Below are 11,688 nucleotides of genomic sequence, written 5' to 3' on the forward strand. Positions count from 1 at the left end.
TCCACTAACTACAAAAAGCGTGTAGCAGTAACTTTAGGCGTGCAATCCAAGTTTTAGGAAATAAAATAATTTATTTATTTAAAAATATTTTTAAATCTTAAAATCGAAAAACAGTTTTATATCTTAAGACCAAATTCTTTTAAAATCGGAAAGATATAATTTTTGAAAACACAATCTTTTAAATAAAATATAAAAGATAAAAGATAAAAGATAAGATTTGAAAATAGGTTAGATTAAAATCAGAAAATCTTTTTAAAATCTTTTCCTAACAAACTAAAACTAAATTCCTAAAATAGTGGATCTTTGTTAAAACAACCCTAAAAACTCTAACAAATATATTGGGCGCATATTTGAGTTAGGCGCACAACTATAGAGACTCTTAGGTGTTCCTAAATCATTTTTAAGTCTTGTTCCCTAACCTTGTTCCTATAGTGTCAGGTATGTTCCTATCATGGGAACAGAACCAAGTTCCTTTGAGAATTCACCACGAACTTAATTGAGCTTTACTCAACCTTAACATGAAGATAATAAATACACCCTAATGTATTCTAATCTTCATTCCATGCTTGATTCTTCATCACTCGAACATCTTTACTTCGATCTTGATTAATTCTCCGTTTTAATCTTCAATCAAGTATTCTCTTTGCTCGAGAATGAATTACCTTGCAACAACATAAATAAAATATACTATGTCTTTTGTGGTTAGGTCATATTCAAAACTCAAGGGTCAATAGTGTTTTTACCATTTCTAAGGGGATTGTTTTCTCAGAAGCTGAATTTGTTAAAGTCCGATTTTTCGCGTCTGTTTCATGCTCATCTTGATCCAAAATCGTAATTTGGGCTTAAATCCTAGCTCGAACATCACAATTAAGCGTATCAAAAGCCTGACATGTTCTTTTACCATTTCTAAGGGGTTTGTGAGCTCAGAAGCTAAATTTGTTGATGTCCGATTTTTCGCGTCTGTTTCCTACTCATCTGTAACCAAAATCGTAATTTGGGCCTAAATCCTAGCTCAGACATCAGAGTTGATCGATTCAAAAGCTGTATTATTTTTTACCATTTCTAAGGGGTTCGTGAGCTCAGAAGCTGAATTCGTTAAAGTCCGATTTTTCGCGTCTGTTTCGTGCTCATCTTGAACCAAAATCGTAATTTGGGACTAAATCCTAGCCCGAAAATCAGAATTGAGCGATTCCAAAGAGTGACATGTTTTTTTACCATTTCTAAGGGGTTCGTGAGCTCAGAACCTGAATTCGTTAAAGTCCGATTTTTCGCGTTTGTTTCCTACTCATCTGGAATCAAAATCGTAATTTGTGCCTAAATTTTAGCTCGGACATAAAAATTGATCGATTTAAAAGCCCGAATTGTGTTTTTACCAATTCTAAGGGGTTCGTTTTCTCAGAAGCTGAATTCGTTAAAGTCCGATTTTTTGCGTCTGTTTCGTGCTCATCTTGACCCAAAATCGTAATTTGGGCCTAAATCCTAGCTCGAACATCAGAATTGAGCGATTCAGAAGCCTGACATTTTTTTTACCATTTCTAAGGGGTTTGTGAACTCAGAAGCTAAATTTGTTGATGTCCGATTTTTCGCGTCTGTTTCCTACTCATCTGTAACCAAAATCGTAATTTGGGCCTAAATCCTAGCTCGGACATCAAAGTTGATCGATTCAAAAGCCTGAATTGTATTTTTTACCATTTCTAAGGGGTTTTGAGCTCATTATATATATATATATATATATATATATATATATATATATGATTAGTTGAAAGCGCCTTGACAAGAAAAGAAGGTAAGAACTCAATAGATGTAGAGTTATCTTTGCAAAATTGAGAGGATGTTACGAGATATAGATGGAATATATAAAACATTACCGAAGTGAAAGATGTGAGATGAAGTAGAAATAGAGAAAGAACCTATGTGAGAGACGGGAAGAGAAGAGACATCACCAATGTTAAGGGTGTTGATGCCATCACTAGAGAGCATGGGGGCGAGTTTAGAGAGGTCGTTGTGACGTGGTGCGTAGCACCATTGTCCATGAGCCAGGCAGCCGAGGGTTGAGAGGATGTAGCAGAGATGGCTTGCGGGTAGGGGAGGTAGTGTGGGCGCAAGAGGGGGGTTGGGGAAGACAATGGAAGGGTGGATTTGTCTCAATATTTGGCATTTAGAGACAACATGGTCTTGTTTGCGGCACCATTGGCTCTTGTCAAGGTAGGGCTTGGGAGTGTGGGAGGTGGAGGGCCGAGAGGAAGAGGGCGAGGCATAAGGTGAGGGAGAGGGAGGTCCAGGGCGATGGTGAGGGGGGGACAAGAAAGGCAAGATCGGTGGGAGGGAGGGGAGAGTTGGAGGGTTTTGGGTGAGTTCAATGTCAAAATTGATGAGTTTTTTGTGAAGTTCAATGATGTGGATTGGGTTTTCACGACTATTGACATCATTAATAAGAGAACGTTAGAGATCATAGTTAAGACCTTTGAGCATTTTTTAAGAATATCCTCATGATCCATAGGTTTGCCTCGGTAAGCAAGTTGATCAGTGCAAAGACAAATAGCGGTCATATATTCGTCAACGATTTGGGTGGTTTTGGTGATAGTGGAGAGATGGTGTTTGATTTGTTTGATGAAGCCACTAGAAGGGTTTGCATAGTTTTGAGAGAAGGGTGGACCATGTAGCAACGAAGTTGGATGCTTGGACAATGAGGGGGATGAAGTCGCGGTCAAGGTGCCGAGGAGAGCACTGTAGACAAGTTTGTCTTATCGGACCCATGTAAGGGCAGCACAGTTGGGTTTGTCGACATTGTCGACAGTGATAGTGGTGAGAGGGCACAGATACGTGCCGTCGGGGTATTTGAAAAGGTCATAGCCAATTATAATGGATTCAATTTGGGTTTTCCAAGAGAGTTTATTGAAAAAGGTAAGTTTGAGAGTTGTGGAAGGAGACCCCACAAGGGGTTTGGTGGGCTCGTGGCTATTGGGTATGGTGGCCGAGTTGTTGGTCTTGGTGGGAGAGAGACAAAAATTATAGGTAGGTGGGAGAGAAAGAAGCTCTTGATATCATGCAAGTCCTTTAAATAGGACATATACAAGATATTATTTGAGTAAACCTAGTGCTATACAAGATAGAGGTTACAAAAGATAAAGTTATACAACCAAATGATAAAGTAATACAACTAATGAAAGTTAACTATACATGAACAATACTTGGAAGAGAGTGTTTTAGTTTGTTACACTAACTAGGAGATGCAGTATTATCCTGTACAGAACTTGTGATTGTTGATGCTCTTCAACACCCAAATTTCACAGACTACCACTATAATCAGCAGACCCGCCGTTTTATTAGAGGAAAGTGGGTGGATCTGAATGGGAAGATGGATGAGTTGTGTCATTGAAAGGGGTAGTTAAGTAGAGTGGCTGGAAATTGACAAGGTAGCCAGGTAGGAGCAAGGAGGTAATCCAATGGCTAGGATTATATAGAGTTGCTTAATTGCTCGGATTATTTGGAGAAGGTTGCAAACAATTGGGAATATTAGTGTTAAAACTTCCTTCTGTTAATCATATTCAGCTTATTGAATTCGATCATCATATTTGAGTTTAATTTTAAAACAGAATGTAGAAAAAAGATGATTTTTAGACATATTTGACTACAGGACATAAGGAACAATAACCTGCTTATCGAACGTGATCATAACTCAACTTATTTCCAGCCTGAAGCAAAATAATTCATCTCTGAATAAGATTGCAATAAATTCTCAGTGAGGATACTAATTAAACCTCGCTTTCCTTTACTCCACAGGCCATGGAGCAAAGCTGACATATATACACGGCACCGTTAATCTGACAAAATAAAGTTCCTGAGTGTTAAAAACAAAAAGGTAAAGAGTAGAAAAAAAATTGGTATGTAGCCTCATTCTTGGGTGGCATCAGCAGCAGACGCTTCTTGAGGTTTGTTAACCGATACCTGATCTGTATCTTCTGTATTATCTGTAGTGTTATCGAATGGACCCAGTGGATCTCCAAAAAGTTTGGACAGTATCGTTCTGTGACACTCATCACAGAAGTATAAGAAAGATAAGTGACCTTCACTTGGAAGCAAATGCAAGGTAGCATCCGGTAGTATGCGATGTACGTATTGAGCCATTGATGGTGGTACAACGTGATCATCTAAACCCTGCTCATCCATTCAACATTTTAGTTAATCACACGGTTGGCACAGTTCTGACAAATTTCAACATGAACAAGTAGTAAATGATTTAGCAACTACAATCTCTTTACTTCCAAGAAACTCCTAATTCAATATGTGCAAATTGAAAAAATCAGCGGGCATATATAGTGTCCTAAAATAAAACACCCCATATTTTTATGGGGATATTCCCAAACACCAGTTTGTTCGCTAAAATTATCAAAAATGCCAATGATATTACTATGCCCTATATGCAAAAATTGGATGTGAATTAAAACAACCTCCTTTAGAGGGTCATCTAAATGAAAATAGGTCCTACATCTTTTGGAAGTGGGGTAACATTTAGCAAGTCTGTTTGGTATAGTAAGTCAAGTTCACTTTTCTTCATCAACAAAGCTGGGAACATTCAATAAGTTGGTTGAGTGGAGAGATTTTTATCCAGTTACTGAACGAGAAGTAATGCATAGTTACAAAGGTACTACAGATACCAAAACACAGTCAATGGTAGAAACATGATGAGACAAACCTGCCATATGTGGATTGGCCCCGAAAATCCAGTTAATTCACATTCTGCTTGCCTGTATAAGGACTTCAGCCATGGAAGGATCCCTTTACCTGGACACCTCCTCCTCATCTGTAAATCGGCTAGGCTAAAACCCCAGTCAGACACTTGTAACACGGCTTCCTCAATGAATGATTTCATGCGCCGTTGCCTTACAGACTCTTCCACATCTCTTTGCCAAAATTCTTCAAAATTTGCACTTTCAATCAGAGCCTTATCCTGCACGAGTGTGATGATTAGGGCCATTACATCATATAGTAAAACATAGTCCATAAACCTCAAATAAATATATGTGGCATAATGTCGTTAAAGATGTTTCTTACGTCAAGTAAAAATAAGGTCAATAAAATAAATTTCAGTTTGAAGCTCAGTAATAGTACTAGAAGAAATTCTTATCAAAGGAAGTGGTGGTAGTAATAAATTATACCAAAAATGCGTGAGTCCTGACTCGTGACAAGGGAAAACAATGAAGCGACAGAGAAGAAATGGTTACAACTAACAAGAGAATCAGAAAATTATATCAAGGGCATAAAACAACCGGATGTAAACAAGAATACGGCTAAATTTCCCCCTAGCTTGCTTAAGCTTTCCTCTTATCAAGGGCATAAAACATAAACAAGAATGCGTGAGACCTGACTCGTGACAAGGGAAAACGGTGAAACGACAGAGAAGAAATGGTTACAACTAACAAGAGAATCAGAAAATGATATCAAGGGCATAAAACAACCAGATGAGCAACATAAACAAGAATATGGCTAAATTTCCCCCCCTAGCTTGCTTAAGATTTCCTCTTATCTTTTCTCAAGCCATATATTGTACAATATGGCTGAGTACATCTGCCTCACACACACCGTAACAAGTGGTCTTGACCTTAGGAAAGAACCTTATTCGAGGAATTGAAGTAAATTATATTACCAATTCTAGGTAAAAAAATAATAATATGAAAAACGGCTTCCGAAGGAAAGACACTAGTCATATATGCAGGCTTCATATGAAAAATTCAACTAGAGGTTTTAGGTCTTATTCCTATAGACTATGAGATGCATTACCAAAAACATAAACCTATCCATTGGTCATTAGAAAATTTAGGTCCGGGTAAGTCAATCAGATGCAGAGACAACATCCCTTGAAAGCATTTGATCGAGTTACTGGTTTTCGTAAATGGCAGAGCAAAGGAAGTGATTTAAACCATACACCCTTATACATTGATAAAGGCATCAAGTTAAATCCATGAAGCAGCAAAAGAATTTGTCAGCTTTTCAACAGTCCTTTCCATCCCCAAGGTAAATCATATACCAACCTAATCCATAGACTTCCCGCTTACTCCTTGTCTCTAATATGCCTACTTTCAGGCCATTTTACAAGTAACCATCTAGGAGAAAAACTTACTTTATTACCGACTTTCAGGGAGAAACACTTCTCAAGTTTTCCGTGCTTTCCAGAAAAGAAGCTTCTGCTATAAAAATACGAAAGAAAACGAGGAAATCTCCTTGCTGTGGAGAACATAAGCTTCCTCTTATGCTCCCACCTTTCCCATGTCTTACTTGTCTCTTCTTTTGTCATGCTCGACTCATACGGATTGATCATAGGAGCAACAAATGCTGCACCTGCCAGTTTAACAAAAAGAAGCACCACAAACAGTTTATTAGCTAACGGCTTAAATTAGTAATGAAGCTTGGACATCACTCTTGGCTTGGCCTCCAGATATTGAATTCATACCAGCAACTCTGTTTGAGCTATACTTGACTGCGGCCCATGCATGCATTGCTGCACTAGAGTATCCAAACACCCAGAACTTATCATTCACACCTAAAGCATTTGCCAGGTGCTGCACATCCATGGCTGATGAGTTGAGGTCTCTTGAAGGATGAGGGTCACTCTCACCAAATCCAGGAAGATCATATGTTATCAACCGAACACCATATTCTTCCAGTAGAGAGGCCTTGATTCCAGGTATACCTTTCACATAGAAACTTCCAGTTACAAAGGGGCGAAGAAACACAGGCAACAAATTTGCTTGGTTTACCTATACTCTGATATCATATTCTCACATACCTGAAAGTCTGGAAGAGAGAAATGCATGAGGAGAAATCAGGGTAAATCTAGCTCTGTTGCCTGGTACGCCTTGTTCAAGATATGCTATATGCCGACCATCTGGGAGTAGTATAGTGCTAGCACTAGGAGGATGTATAAGCATTTTCTTCACAATTGGAGTCGGAATATCGTGTGCATTATTTACATTCAGTACTGCACGATATACAAGATTGTCAAGAACAGCATAAAGGACTAGAAAGGTCTCAAACGTAAGCTCGACATGGAATAATTGATTGCCAAAAGAACAACTACAATTTTGCTAACTGTGGGATTCAGAGCAGTATTTACTGTCAACTACATCTTCTCCCTCATATGTGCTAGATATGATCTCATTTGAAACCACTCTCCTTACCCAGCATCCCAAAATTAAATTACATGCTCTGGATGACATCCAAAACTTGAAAATAATAATCTGAGATATTCATTACGGGATAACAGCATCGATAATAATCAAGCTCAGCTATCATTGTCGGTCTTAGCTCTTAGGTACAAGCCTAGGAGTCAAACTCGCCCATAAAATGAAAAATTTGCATGTTTCCACTCCTAATGAAGTGTCTAAGTGCACACACCCATTTGAGAACGTCGAGTATTTAACATTGGAACTTGGGGTGAAAATTAGAGTTATAGTACATAAGGAAGTATTTACTGTAGTGGTAGGTGTAATCATCCCATGTATTGGAACACATGAACTACACCACTCAGGCATATGGGTAAAAGAACACTTCCCATTACAAAGAAGCCGCAGCTCTTCTATATCACCAATGATTTCATACTGCAAATTATGTTCTAAGAGCATAAAGGAGGCCGAAAAACTTCAAAATCAAAACGAAAGCCGAATGGATAACATTTGCATTAACATAATAACATGAGAAATAAATTAACAACCAATATAACAAGAATCATATACATTCCACAATTCAAAGGTCTAGGCTAATATTTGAAGCCTCACCTACATTAGCTCACCCTCCAATAGTCTAGTACACACAACACTAAACTAAAAATGAATCAATTAACTAAATAACAATAAATAATTTGCGTCTATATAAGTATATAAATTAACGGTCTTTATATATGAAATCACGCGTTAATCATTGTTATTAATCCTTGAATATAAATTTAGATATAAAACAAAAACACAAGAAATTAATACCCAACGCAAAAATAGAAATTTACCTGCAAGAGCAAGGATGAAAACGAAAAAAACAACAGGCCAAGCATGAAGAGGGTCACGATCTTCAGGCAAATAATCATTCAAAAACCTTAATTTAGTAGAAATCTTAGCCAAAGGAGGTCCAAAGTTTTGAACAAAATAAGAATCCTCATCCACTAAACTTTGTTGTACAATATCTTTACACCCTCTTGAAAGGTCTAACAACAATTCACCCCATGCTTTAGCAAACCCCTTAATTTGATCCTTCAAATCTTCCTCATGTTGTTCTCTTCTCTCTCCTTCAAAATGAGCTTCAAAATTATACTTAGAATCCTCCATTGAAGAAGATGATGAAGGTGGTGCTGCTATAAATGGATCTCCATTATTATATCTTAGCCCATCATCTACTAAACTAGCTAGTTCCTCTTTCCATGATCCAGACCTTCCAACATCCGCCATTTTTGCATTAAATATAGGTTCAAAAGCTCTTATATCATCAAAAATGGTGATTTTGGATTCAAAAGAGAAACTGGGTTTGGATCAGTTTAAATTGAATTTGATGATTTGAGTGTTTAAAAATTCATGGGATATTTGAGTTTAGCTGCAATTAACTATAAGCAGCAATAAAATTGAAAAATCCCCCCTTCTTTTTTAGCTCTTAAATCATCAAAAATCGATGAACTTTGAAGATTTGGGTTCAAAAGAGAAACCGGGTTTGGATTAGTTAAGCTTGATTTTGAAGATTTGTGTGTTAAAATTCATGGGTTTTTGTTTTTTGAGCTTAGCTTAAATAATAAGCTGCAATAAAACTAAAAATTCCCCTTTTTTAGTGGGTGTTTTGAAGAATCAACCTTGCTTGAAGTAGAAGCGTCACTAACATCAATGTCTTTATCAAAAACCCAGAAAAAAATTATAAAAAGTTGACACAAAAAGATAAGAAAAACTGCTACCAGAAAACTGGAGAGAGAAAGAGGGCCACAAAATCAGCCTGTTGAGTGCATCATTACAGCAATGGAATGAAACAAGTGTAAAGAAACATGATTAAAGAGTATAATTTTATGCTTCTAATTGAGAAAGTGAGCAAAAAAGGGGAAGATAGAGAGAGTATTTTGGAAAGAAAATATGGTCCAAAGCACAAAAAAACAGAAAATAAACCCTTTGATAATTTTAATATATGTGAAAGAACGAATTTTGTAATTGCAGGTGGGTCCAAAACCGACCTTGCGGCAACTGCTCCACCACCTTATTGCATTTGCAGAAGAAAATACTGCAAAAGTGGTACCAAGTTATTGATTCTTCTGTCATTAAATAAATCCAGTCATTATTCCTACTAACGTACCACAATTATGGTCATGTTTGTAACGGGGAGCACGGGTTAAGAGTTAAGAGACTAGAGAGGCTCAACTCTCAAGCCTCAAATATAATTGTGGAATAAGTTGGCAAGGGGATATGAAATTTATTGATGGTCTGATAAGAGTAACAGGCTTACATGTGTGTAGAGAATCTCCAATTCTCTATACATTACTAATAGAAGGTAGAAGATCGAAAATGTGGAAGGGAGGGAACCTCTCAACTCAGCCAAAGAAAAAGAATAACTCATCCGATCAAACAACAAATTCAAGCGTAAAATCACGAACTGGATTTTTGATACAAACAATGACACTGATGAAAACATGGCTGACGTTGCACATGTCGCAGTACAACCTACGGTTGCTGCTGGGACTCTTCCATCAATTACAGCTCAACCTCAAGTAACCTTTAAGGACATGCTAAATCATCGTAATTTTTATGAGGGTGTCAATCATCCTCAATTTTTTACCTCGGAGGAAGAGGATGTATCTGATGATGATAGTGTCCCTGAGGATTTTATAGACAATCCTCAATGCCCTGCTATATTACTTTCAAAAGAAGAAAAAATTCAAATGCGAAAACCTTGGAGATCTGCCCTTATCCTTAAGATGTTTAATGGCAAACTCGGTTACATGGCACTAATGCGCAGACTCAAAAAGAAGTGGAATCTAAAGGGGGGTATGGTTCTCACAGATATTGGCTGCAAGTTCTACATTGCTCGATTCACAAATATGGAGGATTACCAATACGTTTTAACTCAAGGACCTTGGATGATAGAAGATCATTATTTGACAATTCGCAAGTGGATTCCGAATTTCATCCCAGATGAAGCACCTATCAAAGTCTTAACTGCATGGGTGAGGATTCCAAACTTATCAGTGGAATACTTTGATAGTAACTTCCTACACAAAATAGGAGCTAAGATAGGCAAAGTGCTTCGCATCGACAAAACCACCTCGAATGCTGAACAAGGTCAATTTACTCGATTGAGTGTTGAAATTGATCTCTCAAAACCCTTACTATCAAAGTTCTAGTTGAAGGGGAGAATTTGGAAGATTCAATATAAAGGTTTGCATATGATTTGCTTTAATTGTGGTTGTTGGGGCCATGATACTAAGGAATGTCCGGAATTAAGCAAGTTACAGGGACCAGAGATGGAACAGGATGTCAATCCACTCCATGATCCAAAGGAGAACAATATGCAAAAGCTGCCCCCAGAATTGGAAGAGCAATATGGAGACTGGATGTTGGTGAGGAAACCTGCTCGTAAAAGGCCCCAAAAAATGGACAGAAATGTCACTAGTGGTGGCAGGGCCGTGGCGACGGAACCCCCGGACCACCAGGAAATCACAACTGGTAGACCACCTCAAAACTTGAATAATTTACATTCCCGCGCTGCAATCCTAATAAAAAGCGATGATCATGGAGCGGGTTCAAGGTTTGCGATTTTAGTGGAAGAGAATGAGGAAGTTAAGGAGAATGAAAAGACTATTCCTTTTTCGGAGGAGGTCGTGGAAAGTCCTGAGGAATCCTTAACACATAAAACAGTCAATCTAGGCGAGTCTTCTCAATTTAGGCACACTAAGGAGACCACCTCATTATCTTTTAATTTAGGAAAGGATAATCTACCCAAAAATAAGAAGATTGAGGCCACTCCAAAACTAAAAACTATCCCTCCAAAATCAAGCTCGAATTAGAAAATTGGAAGGAAACAAGTTCTTTTAGGCAAGAGCACTAATATTCCTGCACAAGCTAAACTTAAACGAGCCATCACTCAAGGCCCAGGACAAGAAAACTCATATGCTCACTTACACGCTAACGCACACGAATCCCTCAAGAACAATAGCCATGTCGAGTCATCATCAATGCCTCATCCGCCAGTCAACCTTTCCAAACCATTTGCACCCCCCACAAGTAGTCATGCTTCACATCCCACCCGATAAGACGCTATTTGTAGGCCAAGAGATGGAGAACCCATACTTTGTGATGGTGAACCACCTGATCAACAAGGTGGAGATCATTTTTTAAACGTGGATGGAGCCAATACTGGAGCCTCCGAAGCTGGTGGTAATGTTGTCTGTTCCTAATGAGATCAATCGTCTCATTAATCTTCTCAGCCAAGCCTATGTAAGTTCCTTAAACCATTCTCCAGTTGATATGGTTGATAGACTTCCAAGTAATGTTCATACTACCCTGCCTATTTCATGCTTAGTATGGAATGTCCAAGGGGCGGGAAGTAGAGCTTTCTTGTCTGCACTTAAAGAAATTGCTTTGGTCGAAACTCATATGAGGGGAGAGCAAGCAGAGAAAATAGCTATGATGGTTGGTTTTAATGGTCACACGAGAGTTGATGCGGTTGGTT

General features: G+C 38.1%; 1 protein-coding gene across 1 annotated transcript; it reads right to left on the reverse strand.

The window, feature by feature from the left end:
- Positions 1-3,641: 3,641 nt before the first annotated feature.
- On the reverse strand, positions 3,642-9,212 carry LOC104884314 (hypothetical protein). The gene is made up of 6 exons (XM_010668951.4): positions 8,000-9,212; positions 6,788-6,979; positions 6,452-6,691; positions 6,122-6,339; positions 4,697-4,951; positions 3,642-4,158 (listed from the first exon to the last, which is right to left on the reverse strand). The coding sequence occupies exons 1-6, from the start codon at positions 8,433-8,435 to the stop codon at positions 3,895-3,897; spliced, it is 1,605 nt and encodes a 534-aa protein (XP_010667253.1). The 5' UTR covers positions 8,436-9,212; the 3' UTR covers positions 3,642-3,894.
- Positions 9,213-11,688: the final 2,476 nt, after the last annotated feature.

The sequence above is a fragment of the Beta vulgaris genome, chromosome 7 (assembly GCF_026745355.1).
Source record: "Beta vulgaris subsp. vulgaris cultivar EL10 chromosome 7, EL10.2, whole genome shotgun sequence".
NCBI lineage: Eukaryota > Viridiplantae > Streptophyta > Magnoliopsida > Caryophyllales > Amaranthaceae > Beta > Beta vulgaris.

Excerpts from the sequence above, each read along its gene's own strand:
- LOC104884314 (XM_010668951.4), bottom strand. The coding sequence starts at position 8,435 with ATGGCGGATGTTGGAAGGTCTGGATCATGGAAAGAGGAACTAGCTAGT. Across the intron at positions 6,980-7,999 it reads TTTCATCCTTGCTCTTGCAG|TACTGAATGTAAATAATGCA; the intron begins GTAAATTTCTAT and ends TATATCGTGCAG. Across the intron at positions 4,952-6,121 it reads CCCTGAAAGTCGGTAATAAA|GATAAGGCTCTGATTGAAAG; the intron begins GTAAGTTTTTCT and ends ACACTCGTGCAG.